Raw genomic sequence first — 19820 nt, 5'->3', positions numbered from 1 at the left:
CAGGGATGTGTAGGTGTGGTGTACATGTACCTGACAAGGGTAAAAGTGGAAGGATGTGTGAGACGACTTCGTCAATCTTTAATAAAAGGCATGCGCTCCTCTCTTCCACGACTGCCAGTGAATTCAACTGCAATTGTATCCTGTCCCTTCCCCCTAAGCAGCCAATCCTTAAGACAACATCACGACAACCTACACTACAGTCCTTACAACCTTTAACAACTCTCACTTCCCTCGAAAGACAACACTTAAAACCCTTCCAAAATGCAGTTCAATCTCCTCCTCGCCGCCGCCGCCGCCACCGGCGCAATGGCAATGGACCTGTCCGGCACCCTCCCCCGCGTCCTCCGCCGCGCCGGCAACGACGCTCTTGAAGCCCGCGACGAGACCGCCTGCGCCTCCGTCTACATGGCGCACTCCACCATCATCGACGACTTCCCCGCCCTGCCCACCGCCCTCGCCACGGAGACCGGCCTCGACATTCCTCAAATCACCGACCCCTGCGTCTTCCCCTCCATCACGGGTGCCGCCGGCCAAATCATCACCTCCTACTCCTCCGCCCTCCAGTCCTGGCAGGACGCCTACATGACTGAGATCCGCGAGCTCTACTCCGCCTGCAGCGACGTCCCCGAGGTCGCTTCCGCCCTCAACTCGTACGGTAGCGCCGTCTGCTCTACCGCCCTTGCCGCCCTCACCAGCGCCGATGCTACTGCCACTGCCACCGGCACCGGCTCCGCTGCCACCGCTACGGGCACGGCTTCTGGCTCGGCTTCCGTCACTGCTACTGCCTCCGACTCCGGCTCGTCTGCCTCCGCTTCTGGTGCTTCTGCTTCCGGTAGCGCTGCTTCTACCACTGCCGCTGCTGCTGCCGCTGCTCCCCGCGAGACTGGACTCTTTGTCGCTGCCGCCGCCGCTGCTGCTGGCATTGTCGGTGCCATTGTCCTGTAAATAGGTTCTTGACTCTTTCCACCACCGACAAACCCTGTTGAGGGCCTTCCGAGATCAAGTAGATGGTTTGATGGGGATAGACCAAGTGTTGGAAAAGGCGCGGGGAACAATTGCCCACGCGGCGGCCTCACGAATCATCGACTTGGTTCGGGTTCAACTGTATCATTAATCACCGGGAGTACCTATACCCAATTAGTCATTTAAAAAGAAAAGTTCCTTTGCATAAAGTTGCCCATCCTTGAGATTTGCTACGTGAACGAGACTGGCCCGCTATCTAGTGCCTAGACTGCGCGTGACATTCTTAACCTGCATGGACTGGGGTGTCGAGGACGTCGACGCATAGAGTTTGTTGGATTCACAGGTGGAAAAGGAAAATACTCGAGTATCGTGGGTAGCAACGATCACCGACTGTAGTGGTGATATTGCTTGTTCTTGTTGTTCTTCAGTGGAAGTCTAACCAGGTGCCAGCGGCGGCAGGAAGTCTGGGGTATACCACCCTCGTGTGGCTGAGCCACACGGACCACCGTGGCTGGAACGGACCGCGGCAGCAACCTCCTGCTGCCTAATGTAGGCCTATTCCAACAGAGTTCAATCAGAGCTATGCATAATGGAACGGACCGATGAACAGACCCAAGACGACCCGCATGACATGAAAGTTCCCTGCTCTTGACACAGCGCCAACCAGAGAAAGACGAAGCACGGTCTCCTAGCTTGAGATTTTACAAGGAGACTTCTCCGTGGTTTCCCCAAGACTTCCTTAGACAATCTGGTAATACGTTTGGATGACTTTTTCAGGAAATCTTTTAGGATTGTTGGCGAGAGTTTTGTCATTAATATGATTTCACTATGCCAAAGAGTACAACACGAGCGTTTCTCAACTTTTCTGTACTAGATCTGATGATCTCTCTGGTCGTCTAGGTCAGTCCTTAACAAGCTCTTCCGAACTTGACACATAACCACCATGTTTTCATCTCCCCTCTCTTGGCCATACGCCAAGCTGGTCCGAAATATTGCAGGTGTACTGGCTGTCGTCATCTGAGCGTTCAATAGGTCCTAGGATAAGTCGTGGAAATTCCGGCGTCTGCAAGACGAACCAGGCACTACTATTCCTTGATTTCGACGTGGACGTCGATGATTCCATGCTCCACGAGTATACCGCGGCACTTGATAGCAGTGAGGTTGCTCCCGAGAGGAGATGTTGATCCGGGTTGTACGGAAATGAACATGACCACAGGGAAGTCGACAGGAAGTCGCCAATCTCGATATATCCAATTCGAAGCACATCGATTGCCATCCAGTTGATGCCGAGAGTGCAATAGACCAAGAATGGTAGGACTATTATTTGTCGCCGTTACCGTCCACGCAAATTAGTCTTGGGCCGATGGGTATTCGTGGATGATACCGCGTTCTCTAGAGCCTTAACACCATGGACAGAGCCTCGAGACTGCTGAAATTTCCTCTAAAAATCGCAACTTCGAACTTCTCAAATATGGGGGCTTTCCCCATGTCTTCCACAGTCACCTTCTGCCGCGTCCCGAATATTACAGACTCCTTACACTCTGACGACGAGGAATTCCGAAAGCACTTTTGCTCAGCTTACACCACCAGCAAGCAGCCCAAATTGGTTCATTTGCATTTCGACTTCCAACATGGGACTTCCAGGTCTACGAAGTCATGGAGTGCAGTTTTTCCACGCCTATCCTACCGTCGCCACCTTTTGGGTCTTGTTCAAGCATCTTAACGCCGTCGAGGACCTTAAAAAACGCCCTCAACTTCACTTTCCCTGCCGAGCGATTTCTGGAGGATAACTTGTCGACCACTCTGGCTTCGGCTCATCCAGCTGTCGGCAAAAGGCGACCAGCCGTCAACCTCACTCAAGATAGTGACGGCGAGGAGACCTTCGATACCACATAGAGCCAGCTGTTTCCGAAAGGCCACGCCTAGCTCCGCCAAGACAGCTGACAGACGCAGGAGCAGTCGCTCGTTGCTGGGAAAGCTATGCTGGCCGCGAGAGTGAGGAAGTTGAGGCTTCGCCGAACGTTTTACTAGTAATTGACCGCCCGGCTTGCGGAAGGGATCGTGCCTGTCACGCGGGAGGGAATGTCCCTGTCTTAGATGCATAAGGTAGGTACGATGGGCCTGTCTCATCCCGTAGACGCACTCTGGAGACCTCGATTGAGTGAAGTGTAATGCCAAGCAAGACAAAGATCGATGCATCAATAATACGTGTAGTGACATATATCATCCCATAATGTTGCGCGAGAAAATTGAGCAAATTGTTGCCATTATGGATTTGGTATCTTAGTACACTTTGAACGAGAGAAGCCAAACCGCTACTCCGAAAACCCGAAACCTCCCTCGTCCCTTTTGACGGAAACGCCGAAGCTCAAAGTCGAATGCAAGTCACACCCTGCCCTTAGGATCCATGGATACGTCCGAATCAACCGAGTCGTCTGGGTCGGCCGAAGAGTCCGAACCGTCCTACGCCCGGCCAACCCATCCCGCATTGATGAAGAAATCGAATATGCGGCCGCCCTTTTGCGTGTCCAGCCTACAAATCTCCTTGGCTTGTTTCTTTTTCAGGGTGCCATTACTCTTCAGTGCCTCCTTTAGAATCTGCTCCTTGATCATTAGGTAAGGCTTAGGCTGCAGCCGCACCACTTCGCAGAGCTTGGCTTCCTCTGGCGTGAGGAGATGCAAGTCTGGCGCGCCGTCTTGCGTAAGCTGGATCGGGGTGACACCGGGTAGCGGCGCAGCCATGTACTTCTGCCGTGTAACAGGTCCAGACGGGCCCGTGCCGTTGGCAACAATGACGGTACCATTGGCGGCAGCTCCGTTGACAGCGCCATTAGTCTGAGGTTTGCTCTCTTCCTTGGGAGGAATGGTGCCATTAGTACCATCGGGAGCTGGCGCAGACCGTATGGGCAGTTCGGGAGCCACGAGTAAGGCGGCTCCGCTGGGGGGATCTGGAACAGCAGCTGCCTTAGATCGCTGTGCCGAGGCCAAGCGGTCTCGGTCCATGGATCCCATCGGCACTTGCTTTTGCGCTCGTTGTGACTTTTCTGTTTCATACTTCTCTCCGCTGCGCAAATCTCCAATTCGCACGCCTCGCCACTCTTGAAGTTGCGAGATAGCCTGCCTCAGGTTCAACTCGTCAATGAGACCCTGGCATAAACTTTCAAAGTCGTCGTGGTTCATCATTCGAGCGAAAGGCTTGGCCTTGTTCAACAGGTCCCTCTCTTCCTTGCTCCTCTTCTTCTCAACCTTGGTGTTTTCGCGGTATTCCAGTAGGTTGTGCTCAAACACAACCTTTTTCCTGTCTACACGCTGCGTGAGACGGCAGTTGTAGATGTCCATCACAGTCAACTTGAGCTCCATCTCGGGCTCCAGCTCGCCTGTCCTAGGATTGAGGCCATCGCCCGGATCAAACTGCATGAGCTGTACAGCTTCTTCGGCTTCGTTTGCGTATTCGGTCTCGAACTCCAAGCGACCTGGCATGTATCCTTGAATCTCGTGACATGACGGTACCGAGGCCGTTGGCTTCGTCTTGGGTTGCAGCGTAGGTGCGTTCTTAGCGGCTTCCTTCCGCTCCTCTATCCTTCGCTTCTTCTTCGCTTGAAAGTCTTCCCGAGAGATTTCGTTCGCAAGGTCCATGTCGTGAGGACTGCATCGTTTTGGCAACGGGAATCGAGGAGATTCGACATAGGCTTTGTAGTAGTGATCCCGCACCTCATCCTTGTGGCGGAAGCCGCCAATGTGGTCGGCAATGTCGGCCCATGATCCCAAGCCGTAAATCTCTGCGCCTTCCAGTAACAGCAGTTCTTCATCGGCACCCCAATCACGGTCGAAGATTGGGAAGGAATTTTGTTCGATGACACGGTATGGATGTGATTCGGGTTTGTGGTTTGAGCTGGACTTTCCCTGGGAGAAGCATTGAACACAGAGATCGTATTCGTTGCAGGCAGGGTGCGCGCATCTAATTCGAACCTGCAGTCACAGAAGGTGTTTGTTAGAGCGATGCGCAAAGGTGTGGAGGGCGGGACATTTGAGTATGCGCCGGAGCGCAGACGCGGGGCACATCATCATCGATAGGAACAAAGTCAACAAAGCACGTACCGTCGAGGTGATATCTACGGAGCAAATGTCGCAATGATATTTGACACCGCCCTCGCCACCCCTTGTGACGGTCTTCTTTCTGATGACGCCCATTTCGTCCAGGGCTGCGGTGGGGACGTGGAGGCCAGCCCCTGGTCAGGCTGATCCGACGACGGAAGAGTTATTGCGATGCAGTGAAAGGCATATGATGTTACTACGAAAAGCGATGAACGGTGCGATAGGAGTGGTACGAGGTTCTGGATGCGAATGTGTGGTTTGACGATGATATCGATGGATTTCGGATGACGAGACGCGCGTGTTGACGAGGATTGATTTCCAAGGTGAGCCGTCGAAACACAGCCAGGCTCCAATCGAATTGAATCCGGGGATCGATGGCGGAACCGGGAGCGATGGTTCTCCCGAAGTCTATCCGGCGCTCGGGCCCCCGCCTACAGGCAGTCATCAATGGGATCAAGCCACAATAGTGTCATTTCCTTACATAAGCATCAAGCCACGATGTACCATCCGTAGTCCTCGGGCTGAGGCGGCTCCGCTATCCCCGCCATTTGGTTCGGTCGACGGACCAATACCCGGACTGCTTCTCAACATGCACACCATTTTTGGGTGAGCATTACCTAGCTCTTCTCACGTTGCGAGCTTCTCTTGGACCAAGTATCGCTTCTGAGACCTGTCGTATGACTTGATTTCCAGCGATGACATCCGACATGGTACAAAGCCTCAAGAGTAACGCGTTCGGGGGAGACTGCTCTTATGGCTTACCTAAGTGCAATGTCCTACAATGACGTCTCTCCCGAGGCTCGAGCTTTCCGCCGGTTTCCCGCCGCTGCTTACGGCGGAAAAAATGGCACCGATGGCCGCACGACAATGGTGCGCTTTGCGATGGTGGGGTTCGCGGGGCAGTCGTCGCGGTCCCCTCCTTTTCTCCAACAAACCCGACAGCCTACAGCCTACAGGCATGGCGCGAAACCTCTCGAGGCAGGGATACGACCGTCACTTTGATGAGCTGTTTTGTGGCAGCTCTACACCTACCTATTAATACCTAGCCTGACTGTCACTCGGCAGGTTGCGGCCGAGGGCTAGATTTTCTTCTCGTCCGTACTAAGTTAGTCTGAACAATAACAAGATTGTGTAAATAAACTCGAGGCTTTTTTTTCTTCGCCCTTTTACTTCCTGCTCTCGATCTCGCGACAGTACTGAGCTTTGTTACTTTGTTATCGCAAAGCTTCCCCGCCTTCATTTATACGTTCCACTGCGTGGAGACGCAAAACATCACCATGCCTGAGAAGATCCTCGACGACATTTCCCACAGACGGTACAACCCGTTGAAGGGCACATGGCTGCTTGTGTCCCCTCACCGGACCAAGCGTCCCTGGCAGTAAGAATGCGCCAAACCTGACTTGCGATGCGACATGCGCTGAGGTGGACAGAGGCCAGCAGGAGGGACCGTCAACGACGACGCTTCCTGAGTACGACCCAAAGGCAGGTTCTCACCCAGTTGCATAGAATCACCAAACGTGAGCTGACCAGATAAAGTGCTACCTCTGCCCTCGGAACCCCAGAGCGGCTGGTGACTCTAACCCCGACTACAAGAACACCTTCGTCTTCGTCAACGACTACAGCGCCGTCAAGGAGGAGCAAGCTGAGTACCACCCAGAGATAGAAAGCGATGGTATGCAACAAACACACCTCTTCCCAAAGGCTCGAAAATGAACCAAACCTTGACATCAAAAACTTGAGCAGACCTCGCCTCGTCCCTGCTGCGCGCGGAAGCGGCCACGGGCAAATGCTACGTGCTCACCTTCTCCGAGAAGCACCACGTCACGCTCGCCGACATGACAACCGCGGAGATCGCCCCCGTCATCGACGTCTGGACGCACATCTACGCCTCCCACCTCTCCTCCTCCAACCCGCTGTCCAAGGTCGCCGCCGCCCTCGAGCTGCCCCCCGCGACGCCCGCGAGCACCGTGCCTCACCCCAAGCACCATCTGCGCTACATGCAAATCTTTGAGAACAAGGGCGCCGCCATGGGCTGCTCGAACCCGCACCCTCATTGCCAGATCTGGACGACGTCCACCATGCCCGAGGAGCCTGGTACGGAGCTGGTGCAGATGGGCAAGTACCGTGATCAGCATGCCGGACGGCACCTGTTGGCGGACTACGTCAAGGTTGAGATTGAGAAGAAGGAGCGCACGGTATTTGAGAATGAGCACTTCCTCGTTGTTGTTCCCTGGTGGGGTGTCTGGCCTTTTGAGGTCTTGATTCTTCCCAAGAGGCACGTTCGCGCGCTTGTCGACTTGTCCGCCGAGGACAGGTTGCAATTTGCCGAGGCCATTCAGGAGGTTGCTAGGAGATACGACAACCTCTTTGAGACGCACTTCCCTTACAGTAAGTTGATATTATCTAGGGCAGCGATTCAGTGACGACTGACAGCTTGATAGGCTCCGGCATTCACCAAGCCCCTCTCGACGCCACTGAGGAGGAGGCCGAGAACAGCTACCTCCACATGCACTTCTACCCCCCTCTGCTTCGTTCAGCCACCGTCCGCAAGTTCCTCGTCGGATACGAGCTGATGGCCGAGCCTCAGCGTGACATCACGCCGGAGCAGGCCGCCGCTAGACTCAGGGGCACCGGCGGTGAGCTGTACCGCAAGATCATTTAGTGGAATACACAAAGGCACCCGTTGAATAGTAGCATCCTCGTAATTACAATATTCTTTCAAGTTATATATCCTCATTACTTCGTGCTTCAATCGAACTGAAACTGCAGTCCCATGTTTGCGCCCCATTCGAGATAACGAGACGCGCAAATGTGGTCTCGAGCTATCATCTAATCTTCAGAGCTCAAGTGGCTTCAGTAGACTAGCTTATCAACAGCATTTTATGATAACCCCTTTACGGGCTAGTAACGTAGAAGTCGCGCACCAACGGCATCCAAATCAAGGCAGTGGTGGCCAAGGTAAACGGGAAGTATTGCGGCAGACCGAACGTCATGCTCTTGAAGACGAACAGCTCGCTAGCAAAGTGACCCAACGCAACAACGTAGGTCCAGATGGCCAAGTCGTACATGTGCGCATGGTGCAGGTGATACGCGGCATAGAGGCGGACGATGCTCGTGAGGAAGGTCCAAGTGCCGAAGCAACGCGCAGCGAGAGGTGTCGCCTGATCCACAACGTCCGTCGCGCCAGCGGGCGCGGGGAAGTACTTGTTCACCGAGTCCTCTGGGTTGAACTTGTCAGACTTGGGGGCGAGCTTTGTGTTGAGGACGAATTTGCCGTCGTAGAGGCGGCGCGAGTAGTGGAGGGTCAGGAGGTTCTGGGCTGAGTTTCCGATGGAGATGAGAGAGAGCTGGGAGTTATGCTGGTTAGTGACATGCTTCAAGAGAGGGCGTTCTTGGTCCCTTTAAATCTCACCAGGAGCATGTAGTAGGGCAGAATACCCTTTGCTGGGGGTAGAAGATCCGTGAGAGACACCATTGTTGCTGCGTTGAAGTTCTGTGAAGCTCAATTGGTGCTGAACGGTGTGAACCTCGAGAGAGGACGAAAGACAAGCCGCAAAGGAGAAGAGTGGGCAATCACGCCGACATCTTCTTAGCTCACCTTCGAATTGCCCCAAGCTCCGTCTCCTTCGTATTCGGATTGAGACAAAAAAGAAAAGAAAAGAAAAGAAAAAAACGAAAAAGTCTCCTGTGGCTGGAGCTATCGAGGTGTGGCTTGACACTGCCTTATCGCAGCTGGCCAAAGCTCTCCACCATTCCCTGACAGCTTGGCGCGGGTTCAACAATTGAGGCAGAGGTGCCGAGGTGTGGCTGATGATTTCTGAATTGCATTTTCCACCATTTGCCCATCTCAACATTTTGTCTGTGCTGCTGTGCGTATTCTAAGGAGGTCTCGGACAATACCTTCCCCTCCTTTCAGCAACTAGCAACTTTCGACTTCATTCAGCGAGACCAGTAACGACTCATTGCAATGGGTGGAATCGCTGATCAACTGGTCTATGTGCCGCAACCTGTCCAGCTTTTGCTAGCTGGCATTGGTGCTCTCTTCCTTACCTCCAAGGCACTGAGCTATGTCAAGTTCGTCCTTGGTGTCTTCTTGCTTAGTGGCACCAGCGTATGCGCTCCCGAGCTTTCCACCCTACTAAAGACGCCCAAACATTGACAACAGAGTCGCACAGCTCCGCAAGTATGGCAAGCCTGGCACCTGGGCCGTCGTGACCGGTGCATCAGACGGTCTCGGCAAGGAGTTCGCCCATCAGCTCGCCAGCAAGGGCTTCAACCTCGTCCTCGTCTCCCGAACTCAGTCGAAGCTCGAGACCCTCGCCCACGAGCTCGAGGCCAAGTTCGACGGCAAGATCCAGGTCAAGATCCTCGCCATGGACTTCTCCCGCGACGACAACAACGACTACGACAGACTCGCCCAGCTCGTCAACGGCCTCGACGTCGGTGTCCTCATCAACAACGTCGGCCAGAGTCACAGCATCCCTGTTCCCTTCCTCGAGACCGCCCGCAGCGAGCTCCAGAACATTGTCGCCATCAACTGCCTCGGCACCTTGAAGACCACCCAAGTCGTCGCCCCCATCATGCAGCAGCGCAAGCGCGGTCTCATTCTCACCATGGGCTCCTTTGCCGGCTGGATGCCTACCCCTTACCTGGCTACGTACTCTGGCAGCAAGGCCTTCCTGCAGCACTGGAGCAGCTCTCTCGCGGCTGAGCTGAAGCCCCAGGGTATCGATGTCGAGCTTGTTCTCAGCTACCTCATCACCACCGCCATGAGCAAGGTCCGCCGCTCGAGCGTCATGATCCCTACCCCCAAGAACTTTGTCCGTGCCACTCTCAGCAAGATTGGCTCTGGCAGCTACCAGAACTTTGCCTACACCTACACTCCCTGGTGGACGCACGCCATGATGCTGTGGGCTGTGGAGAGCACTATTGGCGCTGCTCACTACCTGGCTCTCTGGTTCAACCTCAAGATGCACGTTGACATCCGTAACCGTGCTCTCAGAAAGGCGGTTCGCGAGGCCAAGAAGCAGTAAATTGAGTAGAAAGAAGCATCTGTAGTGATTACGTCGCGCAGTGTGATACACCACTGCTTTGAGAGCTGCTCAAACTGCTGTTTTGACAGGGGCTTGAAACGAAATGCATAGACGAGCTTCAATGTGATATCTCGAGAGCTATGAGGGATGGACAAAGAAGGGATACGTGGATGATGGGTGGATAGCAGTGGTTTGGGCTCAGGGCGTAGAAGCCATTTGCATGAGTTACCTTACGTAGGGATCACGGCGCGGGAAAAGTCAGGACTTCAAACGGAATAGAACCAAAAAGCGAATACTTAATCTGAAAGAAAGCAAGAAAATACCCTCTGAGAAGAAATAGCTCTAAATCAACCAAAGTACCCGACTTTAAACTATCGGAGCTACTGCAAGCGCAAGCTTCAAGTGGTGCAAACGTCAGGGTCAGCCTTGTGTCCCAATCTGGCTTAGCGCGGCTCCAGGCGCGAAAATTCCAAGCGTCTGGCGGCCCCAGCCTCTTGAGCTCCTCCAGAAATTGTTTACTGCTGCGTTTTACTGCCCTCGCCCGGATTCACCTTCACCTTTCCACACCGAGCCATCGAAGCTCTAATTCCTTCCATTCTCTTTGTCCGGCACGAGCTGCGCAACGCTCCGCATCGCATACACCTAGAAGAATATTTTCCACTTCTCGAATCCTCCAATTGACAGGATCACACCTGCCATCACCCGTTGATGATTCGGTAGCGCGACGTCCAACCGCCTTCACTGGCCGCCAGTTTGCGACGCGTTTGCCCGCCTTTCACTACCCCGATCGATCGAACTACTCGACGACAACATGTCCTACCCTCAGATGACGCCGATGCGGCCGGTGCCAGGCGCCTTCCTCAACACGCCCGCAGCCTCGAGATTCGCCAACGACAACGAGCCGGTTAGACGACGACTTTTTGCAGAGGGCGACGCACCTTCAGGCGGCAGCGGCGCGCTGGTGGCAGGATCAAATTTGGCACCCGCGACGATTGCATCAACCAGCACGAGTGGAGGATTGGTATCGACCTCATCTACGCAAGCTCCCCAGCAGAACCTCCCGCCTGTCACGAGAGCAGCACTGGCGGTCAACCAGTTCCTCCAGTCCGACGAGAACTACCCCGAGCTCGATTCCTACTGCAGGCGTAAGTCCACTGCCCTCGCCTTTGTCTGATTTTCATGCGACGGCCACTGACGTCCGCATAGCAGGAGCGTCGTCAGACTATGACTTCAACACGCTCGACTCGCCCTGGGCGCCCTTCCACAAGACCCAGATGTACCCGATCCCGAACCAGGTCTTCAGCCACTACAACACCGGCCAGCTCCAGACATTGATGGGCTTGTTCGCCGAGATCAACCATGCCTGGGTGGTCATCGACAACTCGCTGTTCCTTTGGGACTACACCCACCCCGATCCCGAACTCATTGGCTTCGAAGACCAACCGCACACGATTCACGCCGTCGCTCTCGTTTCACCCAAGCCTGGCATTTTTGTCAACACCATTACGCACATTCTAGTCGTTGCGACATCCTCCGAGATGATTCTACTCGGTCTTTCTGCCGAGACCACGCCATCGGGGACTAAGACGGTTTCGCTTTATAGCACCAAGCTTAACCTCCCTCTCCGAGGCACCGATGTGAGAGTTATTGCTGGCACTGCGGACGGCCGCATTTTCTTTGGAGGCAGCAACGATACCGATATCCACGAGCTTTACTACCAGCAGGAGGAGAAATGGTTTTCGAACAGATGCGGCAAGATTAACCACACTAACCCAGGCTGGTCTTCAGTCGTCACTCTCCAGAGCGGCTTCTGGGCGCAAAAGTCTCCGGAAGGTCTTCAGAGCATTGTTATTGACGATTCCCGGAAGCTCGTCTACACACTCTCGACAAGATCCACCATTCGTACGTACCACATGGATGGGCCTAACAAGCTTACCAAGGTGATCGAAAAGGAGCGCAACGCCTGTCTACGCGACATTACCCACATGATTACCCAATCCCCTCTTCTCAACGACCGAACCGCCTTTGTTGCCATCAGCGCCATCCCCTCACGAGAGGCGTCGAAACTGCACCTCATGGCTCTCACCAACACCGGTTGCCGTCTGTTCCTCAGCGCTACAAGCTCTGCCTCGTACATGATTGGCGGCGTTTCTTCAAACACACCTCCTCAAAGCATGCAGGTTCAGTTCATCAAATTCCCGCCCTCCGACAAGCCTGGACGATCCGGTACCAACAGCGCGGGTGATGCCGTTATCGATCTTGGCTCAAGGGCACTGGAATTGAGCAGGCTCGGAGCTCGATTTGCGCCGGGCTACTTTTTGGATTTCGTCGTTAAGGACAACGATCCGAACATCGATCTGCTCTTTGTTTCTGCTCCCGAGACTGGCCGAATCAAGGCCAACTCATCCTCCGCTGCGCTGAAGTACTACGAGCACGGGAACTGGATAGATATTGGAAGCAGAGCCGAAGATGTCGGTTTGGTGACCAAGCCGTTTGCCGCAGCAAACCAGCCTGTTGGCTTCGGAAACGAACTTGCGGTTCAATTCGACCAGCCCGCCACCGAGTTTGCTGTGCTGACCAACACCGGTGTACACATCATCCGCCGGCGGCGGCTAGTAGACACTTTTGCTGCCGCCATTCGTGGTGCTGTGGGTGACGAAGGTCTGGAGCTGGAGACTCGGAAGTTCATTTCCCGGTATGGCCGCGTGGAAACAATCTCCTGCGCTCTTGCTGTGGCTTGCGGTCATGGCGGTGATGCCAGACCAGGTGCGACACGGGCGATCGATCAGGCGACAGAAGACCGCGCCAGGACCGTCTTCGTCGACTACGGTGGCCAGCCCTCTATCACGGAGGCCGATGGTACGCCTCTCAACACAACCTCCGTTCGCCTGTCTCCTAGACACGACGCTCTCAGTGTCTATCTCACCCGCCTCATTCGCACATTATGGAAGAACTACGTCGTCGCTCTCGCTGCCAGCCCAACTGGCGGTGTTGCTATCCAGTCCATGGTGCCCATCGTCAAGCTTCACTCCACTCAGGAGCAGCTGGAGCGTCTCCGTAGATTCCTTGACGCGAACAAGAGCTTCATCCAGGGCCTGTCTGGTCCTTCCGACCTCCAAAGAGTGGCCAGCAAGCAAGAGGAAGTCGCTCTCCAAGCAGAGCACCAAGCTCTGCATGCGCTTCAGAAGCTGATGGAAAGCATCTCCGAGGGTATCTCGTTCGTCTTGATGCTCTTTGATGAGCGCGTCAGCGACATCTTTACGAGACTGGATGCGACAGCCCAGCAAGGACTGAAAAGTCTCACATACGAGAGCCTGTTCTCGCAGTCTTCAGGCAAGGATCTTGCCAAACTGCTGGTGAAGTCCATCGTGAATCGCAACATCGAGAGCGGCTCCAATGTTGAGACGGTTGCGGATGCCCTTCGCAGACGCTGTGGCAGTTTCTGCAGTCCTGATGACGTCGTCATCTTCAAGGCTCAGGAGCAGCTGAAGAGAGCGTCTGAGCAGCCGGCCAACAGCAACCAGTCTCGCGCACTTCTGCATGAGAGTTTGAGGCTCTTCGAGCGCGTCGCTGGTGCTCTTTCATTCGCCAATCTACACAACGCCGTGTCCCAGTACATCGACCTAAAGTACTACGCTGGTGCAATCCAGCTCTGCCTCACAGTTGCCCGTGAGAAGGATAGAGGCAACACTGCTCTGTCATGGGTCCATGATGGCAAGCCTGCGAATGACCCTCGGGCTAACGCCTTCTCGGAGCGCAGGAAATGCTACGAGCTCATACACGAGACTCTTCAGCACCTGGATGCCGCGTCAAGCAGAGAACCGGAGACTATTGACGGTAGACTCACTCTGATGGGCACAAAACGCCTCGAGGCCTACAGCGTAGTGAACGACTCGGACGACGAGGTCTTCCACTTCGACCTCTACGAGTGGTACATCGAACAGGGATGGACTGATAGAATCCTCGCTATCGAATCACCACACGTTATCACATACCTTCAGAGCCTGGCGAGGAGCAACGTGAACCATGCCGATCTTCTCTGCAGGTTCTACACCCAACGCGAGCGGTACTTTGAGGCTGCTCAGGTCCAAAATGATCTCGCCCAATCAGACTTTGCCATTGGCATCAAGGACCGAATCACCCTCCTGAGCAAGGCCAAGGCGAATGCCAGTGTCGCTACGGCCGGTGTTGGCAGGCAGCAGCAGCAGGTCCTGGCTCACGAAGTCAGTGAGCTTCTTGACATTGCGAACATTCAGGACGACTTGTTGGAGAGGCTCAAGGCTGACAGCCGTGTTGACCCTGATCGCAAGGCTCAAATCGAGGAAGCGTTGGATGGCCAGGTGATAAGCTTATCAGACGTGAGTAACCCAGTGACGTGTTCCGTCTTTCATGAGGCTAACTTTGAATAGCTGTTCAACCAATATGCTGACCAAGCGAATTACTACGATCTCTGCCTCCTCATCTACCACAGTGCTGATTACCGCAACCCAAGCACAATTTCCCAGACATGGGTCAGTCTCATCGACCAAATCCACGAGGAGGCTGTCGAGCGGATGGAGGAAGCTGGTCCTGGCATCCCTGTTCTGCCCTCCCCCTACGAATCCGTGTCGGTCAAGGTGCAGAACATCGCTCACCGCACTTCCCTGGATAGCTTCATCTTCCCGGTGCCAGTGTTGCTTCCCGAGATCTGCCGGTATGCCGTCGAATACCATCAAGATGCTGAGATTGGTGCCGATCCCACCTGGCCTGTGCAACTTTTCCTCAGCCTCGGTGTATCCAATGACATGGTCACTCGCGTTCTCGAGAGCGTTTTTGATACCCAAGACTATGGCTTCAGTGGTAACAACCGCAACCGCATCATTGAGCTTATTGTTTTCTCTGTTGATGTTTGGCAACGCGAGGTCAAGCGTCGTGGTGCTGCCTCGATGAAGGGCGATGGCGCTCTTGGTGCGTGGGTTAAGGACCTGCTTAGCAGATGCGAGGCATCGCTGCCACCTGCTGGCCACGGGTCGAACCCCGGTGGAATGGATTTGTCAGAAGTGCGGAGACGTTTGCGGACGGTGAAGAGAGATGTCGATGGCCTCGTTGAGAGAGGTCCCTCTGGAAGCTTGCGCTTCCTGTAATGTCTGGAACTTTATTGGCGTGATGGTGGGGAATGGCGGAAGGGAGTTTCTCCGAAAAAAGCAGAGAGAAGAAACACAAACTAGACAAAGACTGAACTACGGACTTGGGCTCTCAGAGTGAGCCATGGAAAGTGTACAAAGAAGACGCGAAAAGAAACCTTGTATTTGATGCGGACGGGGGTTTTGGGCCGGGGCGCGGCTGGGTAGGCGGTGTAGGCTTAGGCTTAGGCTTTGGATGTCTAGTTGGTGTTATTATATGAACACTTTTTCCAGCACTTGAGAGAGGCTGATATGGCTACGACTTGAAATAGCTATGATAATGCGATTTGCGAGCATACTTATGAAAAGCCTTGGGAGTGGAGGGGACTGTGGTGAGATGGAGGGACAGGGCACTGTAGTTCGCGTGTGGTTGTATCTCTTGCCGCTCGACGACGTGCCAAGATCAACGCCAGTTGATGAGCTTGCTCCTACACACGCCTTTCGCCATCAATTCAATTTAATATGCGTGTCGTCGACTTGAGTCGCGTTGGTCGAGCGAGATTGAGCGAGATTGAACCTACCGGCGACTTATCGGAAACTTCCCCGGTCTCATTCCCAACCCACCAAGTGAGATCCTGCTGACTTATATCGCCGGGGCATCGAGCTATATCATCAGGCAGGTCTCTTTTGAATCCTGAAAGTCCAAAACTTCACCCACATTGTCCAGGTTTTCCATCACTTTGGCGTACTTTGGGTTTCTCACACATTCACATATCATTTTTGTTCATACCCCGAAAACACACTGTCCTGTCACTAATGCACAATGGCTACTCCCACAGCCGAGTCTGCAGGCCCCATGGCACCCACCTTCCGCTCCATGGACAAGACCATTGGCGCACACTGGGAGAAGACCATGATTGAGATGAGCCGGACGATGATGGTGCCCCTCAACGCGCGGCTCCTCGCGCAGATGGGGTTGGGTCAGCACACCACGGAGCCCATTGCGTTTCTAGACAGCGCGTGTGGGGCTGGACCGGCGACGCAGGAACTGTTCAAAGCTGTGCCCAGAGAGGTGCTGGAGAAGAGCGAGGTTGTTTGTGCTGATGGGTCGCCTATGATGGCTGAGTTGGTGGAGAGGAGGATTCGGGAGGAGGGGTGGGTTGGGGCGAGGGCGAGGGTTTCGGATGCTATGGTGAGCTATCTGTCTCCTCCTTTACGCCTTTGTCCTGGGAGGTGTAGTATGATGGTTTATTGCTGATACACTGTTGGGATAGGACTCTGGATTAGCTGAGAACTCGTTGACGCACGTCGTCATCGGCCTCGGTCTACTCATCCCCCGCCCAGATAAAACCACTAAAGACGTCGTCAGGATCCTCGAACCCGGCGGTGTATTCGGCTGTATCACACCACACGTCAACCACATAGGCTGGGTCGCGGACGTCATGTCAGCATTCGCTTCCTTCCCCTTCCACGCGCCGTTCGAGGAGATGAATCGGGCCCAGGTTCACGATGTCGGGCGGTGGTACGATGAGGCTTGGGTGCGGGGGTATCTACAGGAGAACGGGTTTGAGGACGTCAAGACATGTTTGGAGAGCGGGACAGTGAGAGTGAGGGATGCGAGGCACTGGTTGGATGTTTTTGGGCCGGTGATTGCGTTGATTGTGAGTACGGAGTGGAGTATAGAGGTGAGGGAGGAGCATGGGTTGGAGGAGGTGAGGGGGTTGATTGGAGAGCATCTAGAGGGGAAGTATGGGGGGAAAGGGTGGGATGTTGGATTTGCTTGTATTGTTGCTTCTGGGGTTGTTGTGAAGTAGGAATGAGGGTGTCCGGAAGAAGAGACTTTGACATTTGTTGGTCTGGGTAGCTGAGGGTCTGTAGACGGATTGTTGCCAGAAGCAGGTTGGAAGAGAAATTTGAGTACAAAACGGGCCTTCAGAGCTGAACTCACGTGGCCATCTGGGGTTTTGTCTCAGAAGCAGCCTTGACGAAAACAGGTCGTAGCGTGCGATTTGTCTCTAACCCAAACAAAGTTTCTTCTTAGATATGTTATCTTGGCTGAAGCAGGGTTGCGGGTTCGATTCATCATTCGCTGATACACGATCTTGGTCATTTTGGCCGTGGTACCCTCGTGTAGTACAGGAGCCGCATCTGGCTCGGTTAGCCGGCGAGGGGAGAACTCTGTCAAAGGGACTATATCTTTGGTTCATTGATGACTGGTGTCTTGTGCTCTCCGAACACCATCGAGTCGGGCAATTGTATACCGGTGGGAGAGAGCAATCTGACTCCGAAAATAGTAGACCGGAACAGCATGCCCGGGTCAGACCTTATAAGTAAAGCCATGAGAAATGATGGCGTTTTCCTCTTGGCGAGCTCACAAGTCTCAAAAATGATATCTTCATGGCACAGGGCCAAGGCGGCAGAGGAATGAACGGCTCGGCGCGTGGAAGTTGATAACGCTTCTTTTGCGGCAAGCCACAAGCTGCTCTGGCCTCTTACACTGAGTCGAGATTCACCGAGACACCCCCCTTGGCAACCTTTTGACGCCGCAAACAACCGAGAGAGTCAGGACTACATAACTGCAGTATAGATCTTGCTTGGAATTACTGCGGTCCCTATATTTTCTTCATCACGTTGCCTTTGAGCACTGGCTCCGAATATTATCAAGGTCTACCTTCAAGCTTCAACATGCCGTCACTTACACGATCCATTGGCTTGCTTGCCCTTCTCACAGCCTTCTCCCAGGCTGCACCCACGCTGGAAAGACGTACAGATGATGAGAAGAACTGCAGCAGAGTCCAAGTAGCCATCCTCGGTGCTGGCCTCGCTGGAATCACTGCTGCTCAGGCACTGGTTAGTGCGTCCATCACAAACTTCGTGATCGTGGAGTACAACAACCGGATCGGTGGACGAGTTTACAATCGCGCTTTTGGAAAGAAGCCAGGCAAAAATGAGTCCTATTTTGTAGAGCTCGGTGCCAACTGGTATGTAGTCTTGTAGTTATTCCGATATTGTTTCCACACAGCCTACTTACATCATGAACAGGGTCCAAGGAACGGAAAGTGAAACGGAGGAAAATCCCATTCTGACTATGGTCAAGAAGTACAACTTGACAAATACGCCATCCGATTTCTCCAACGTTACAGCTTTCAATGAGACCGGCCAATTGGACTACGGTAACTCAACAAATAAGTTTGAGGAGCTGAATGAGTTGTATGACAAGGCCACCAAAAAGTATCAGTACGACGCTGGCGAGATCATTCTTAAGAACCAGCAAGACCGCAGTGCCCGTTCCGGCCTCGCAATTGCTGGCTGGAAGCCGGGCAGCGACCCGCTAGCTCAAGCTGTTGAATGGTCTTCTGTCACGAAACAGGAATGGTATCAGCACTTGTCAAGCATCTTGCCACGTGCTTTCTCACGTGAATATCACACTCTCTTAGTATATAGACTGCTCTCATGTGCTCATTCTAGATGGGTTACTTCAAGCCACTTTAACCCACTTCATATGCCCATTGCTGCGTGCCATAACTCGTGACACCTTCAATAGACTTCGAATACGCCAACCGCCGGAGAAGACATCGCAGCAGTTCTCCGTGGCCAACACTAATACATCATTCCAGCGCTGGGCTAATGAAAATAACCTTGTGCACGACGCTCGAGGGTTTGGCACATTCTTCAGAGAGGAGGCGAAGTTATTCCTGGACGAGAGCACCCAGTTGAGGCTCGGTACAGTTGTACAAAACATTACCTACTCTGTCGACAACGTCACGGTACACAACGAGGACGGCACCTGCATCGTTGCCGACCACGCCATCTGCACTTTTTCGTTGGGTGTCTTGCAGAAGGAGGTGGTCAACTTTTCGCCGGAACTGCCGCTCTGGAAACGGACTGCAATTCAGTCTATGACCATGGGAACCTACACGAAAATCTTCATGCAATTCAAGCCAGAGGATATCTTCTGGGATAGGAAGACTCAGTTCTTCCTCTACGCTGATCCGGTGCAGCGGGGCTACTATCCATACTTCCAGTCCTTAGACCACAAAAAGTTTGTGAATGGCTCCGGCATCATCTTCGTCACTGTCATCGACCAACAATCTTACGCTGTGAAGGCTCAGGACTTCAACACCACCAAGAGCTAGATCATGAAAGTCTTGAAGGACATGTTCCAAAAGGAAATTCCTGAACCCGTTGACTTCTACCACCACAACTGGACTCGCGAGCCTTGGGCGTACGGATCTTACTCGAACTGGCCGCCGGCTCTGACGTTGGAGATGCACCAGAACATCCGCGCTAATATCGGCAACTTGTGGTTCGCTGGCGAGGCTACTCATCCGCAATATTTTGGGTTCTTGAAGGGTGCATACTACGAGGGGAAGAATGCGGGCGAGGCGGTTGCTGGGTGCATCAAGAACAAGGATGACTGTATCAACCTGAGGGCGGTGGCGTACGATGTGTTGAATGGAACGACCAGCACTGACAAGTACACAAAAGTCAACGGATGGAGTACTAAGACGTTTGTAAAAGAACTTGGCATAAACATCAAGAGTTGAGAGGATCGTAGGTCAGGGCTTTTCAGTTAAAGGAGGCAGGCGCAAGGTCTTTTTGGACACAACGTCGCCATACCGAAAGT

General features: G+C 53.7%; 8 protein-coding genes across 8 annotated transcripts; 6 read left to right on the top strand and 2 right to left on the bottom strand.

The window, feature by feature from the left end:
• The first annotated feature begins 65 nt into the window (after positions 1–65).
• On the top strand, positions 66–1316 carry BDP81DRAFT_442354 (uncharacterized protein). The gene has a single exon (XM_060591665.1). The coding sequence runs from the start codon at positions 262–264 to the stop codon at positions 943–945; it is 684 nt and encodes a 227-aa protein (XP_060438001.1). The 5' UTR covers positions 66–261; the 3' UTR covers positions 946–1316.
• A 1744-nt stretch (positions 1317–3060) lies between these two features.
• BDP81DRAFT_387019 (uncharacterized protein) lies at positions 3061–5434 on the bottom strand. Its single transcript, XM_060587020.1, has 2 exons — positions 5062–5434; positions 3061–4932 (listed from the first exon to the last, which is right to left on the bottom strand). Exons 1-2 carry the CDS (start codon positions 5152–5154, stop codon positions 3427–3429), a joined length of 1599 nt encoding a protein of 532 aa, XP_060438000.1. The 5' UTR covers positions 5155–5434; the 3' UTR covers positions 3061–3426.
• A 901-nt stretch (positions 5435–6335) lies between these two features.
• Positions 6336–7720, top strand: BDP81DRAFT_466364 (galactose-1-phosphate uridylyltransferase; the record flags this gene model as incomplete). The annotated part of the gene is made up of 5 exons (XM_060594388.1): positions 6336–6436; positions 6489–6540; positions 6595–6730; positions 6802–7446; positions 7500–7720. The coding sequence occupies 5 exons, from the start codon at positions 6336–6338 to the stop codon at positions 7718–7720; spliced, it is 1155 nt and encodes a 384-aa protein (XP_060437999.1).
• Positions 7721–7952: 232 nt separating this feature from the next.
• Positions 7953–8533, bottom strand: BDP81DRAFT_466363 (Erg28 like protein; the record flags this gene model as incomplete). The annotated part of the gene is made up of 2 exons (XM_060594387.1): positions 7953–8405; positions 8471–8533. The coding sequence occupies 2 exons, from the start codon at positions 8531–8533 to the stop codon at positions 7953–7955; spliced, it is 516 nt and encodes a 171-aa protein (XP_060437998.1).
• A 492-nt stretch (positions 8534–9025) lies between these two features.
• Positions 9026–10091, top strand: BDP81DRAFT_455707 (3-ketoacyl-CoA reductase; the record flags this gene model as incomplete). Its single annotated transcript, XM_060593088.1, has 2 exons — positions 9026–9169; positions 9234–10091. 2 exons carry the CDS (start codon positions 9026–9028, stop codon positions 10089–10091), a joined length of 1002 nt encoding a protein of 333 aa, XP_060437997.1.
• An 811-nt stretch (positions 10092–10902) lies between these two features.
• Positions 10903–15214, top strand: BDP81DRAFT_400637 (non-repetitive/WGA-negative nucleoporin; the record flags this gene model as incomplete). The annotated part of the gene is made up of 3 exons (XM_060588717.1): positions 10903–11236; positions 11298–14449; positions 14501–15214. The coding sequence occupies 3 exons, from the start codon at positions 10903–10905 to the stop codon at positions 15212–15214; spliced, it is 4200 nt and encodes a 1399-aa protein (XP_060437996.1).
• Positions 15215–16016: 802 nt separating this feature from the next.
• Positions 16017–17007, top strand: BDP81DRAFT_335376 (methyltransferase domain-containing protein; the record flags this gene model as incomplete). Its single annotated transcript, XM_060585847.1, has 2 exons — positions 16017–16385; positions 16468–17007. 2 exons carry the CDS (start codon positions 16017–16019, stop codon positions 17005–17007), a joined length of 909 nt encoding a protein of 302 aa, XP_060437995.1.
• Positions 17008–17878: 871 nt separating this feature from the next.
• Positions 17879–19740, top strand: BDP81DRAFT_485764 (amine oxidase; the record flags this gene model as incomplete). Its single annotated transcript, XM_060595175.1, has 4 exons — positions 17879–18174; positions 18236–18580; positions 18738–19293; positions 19330–19740. 4 exons carry the CDS (start codon positions 17879–17881, stop codon positions 19738–19740), a joined length of 1608 nt encoding a protein of 535 aa, XP_060437994.1.
• Between the last annotated feature and the right edge of the window lie 80 nt (positions 19741–19820).

Source organism: Colletotrichum phormii (assembly GCF_030913505.1).
Source record: "Colletotrichum phormii strain CBS 102054 chromosome Unknown BDP81scaffold_40, whole genome shotgun sequence".
NCBI lineage: Eukaryota > Fungi > Ascomycota > Sordariomycetes > Glomerellales > Glomerellaceae > Colletotrichum > Colletotrichum phormii.
This window is presented reverse-complemented; position numbering and strand designations above follow the sequence as displayed.

Excerpts from the sequence above, each read along its gene's own strand:
- BDP81DRAFT_442354 (XM_060591665.1), top strand. The coding sequence starts at position 262 with ATGCAGTTCAATCTCCTCCTCGCCGCCGCCGCCGCCACCGGCGCAATG.
- BDP81DRAFT_387019 (XM_060587020.1), bottom strand. The coding sequence starts at position 5,154 with ATGGGCGTCATCAGAAAGAAGACCGTCACAAGGGGTGGCGAGGGCGGT. Across the intron at positions 4,933-5,061 it reads CCGTAGATATCACCTCGACG|GTTCGAATTAGATGCGCGCA; the intron begins GTACGTGCTTTG and ends CTGTGACTGCAG.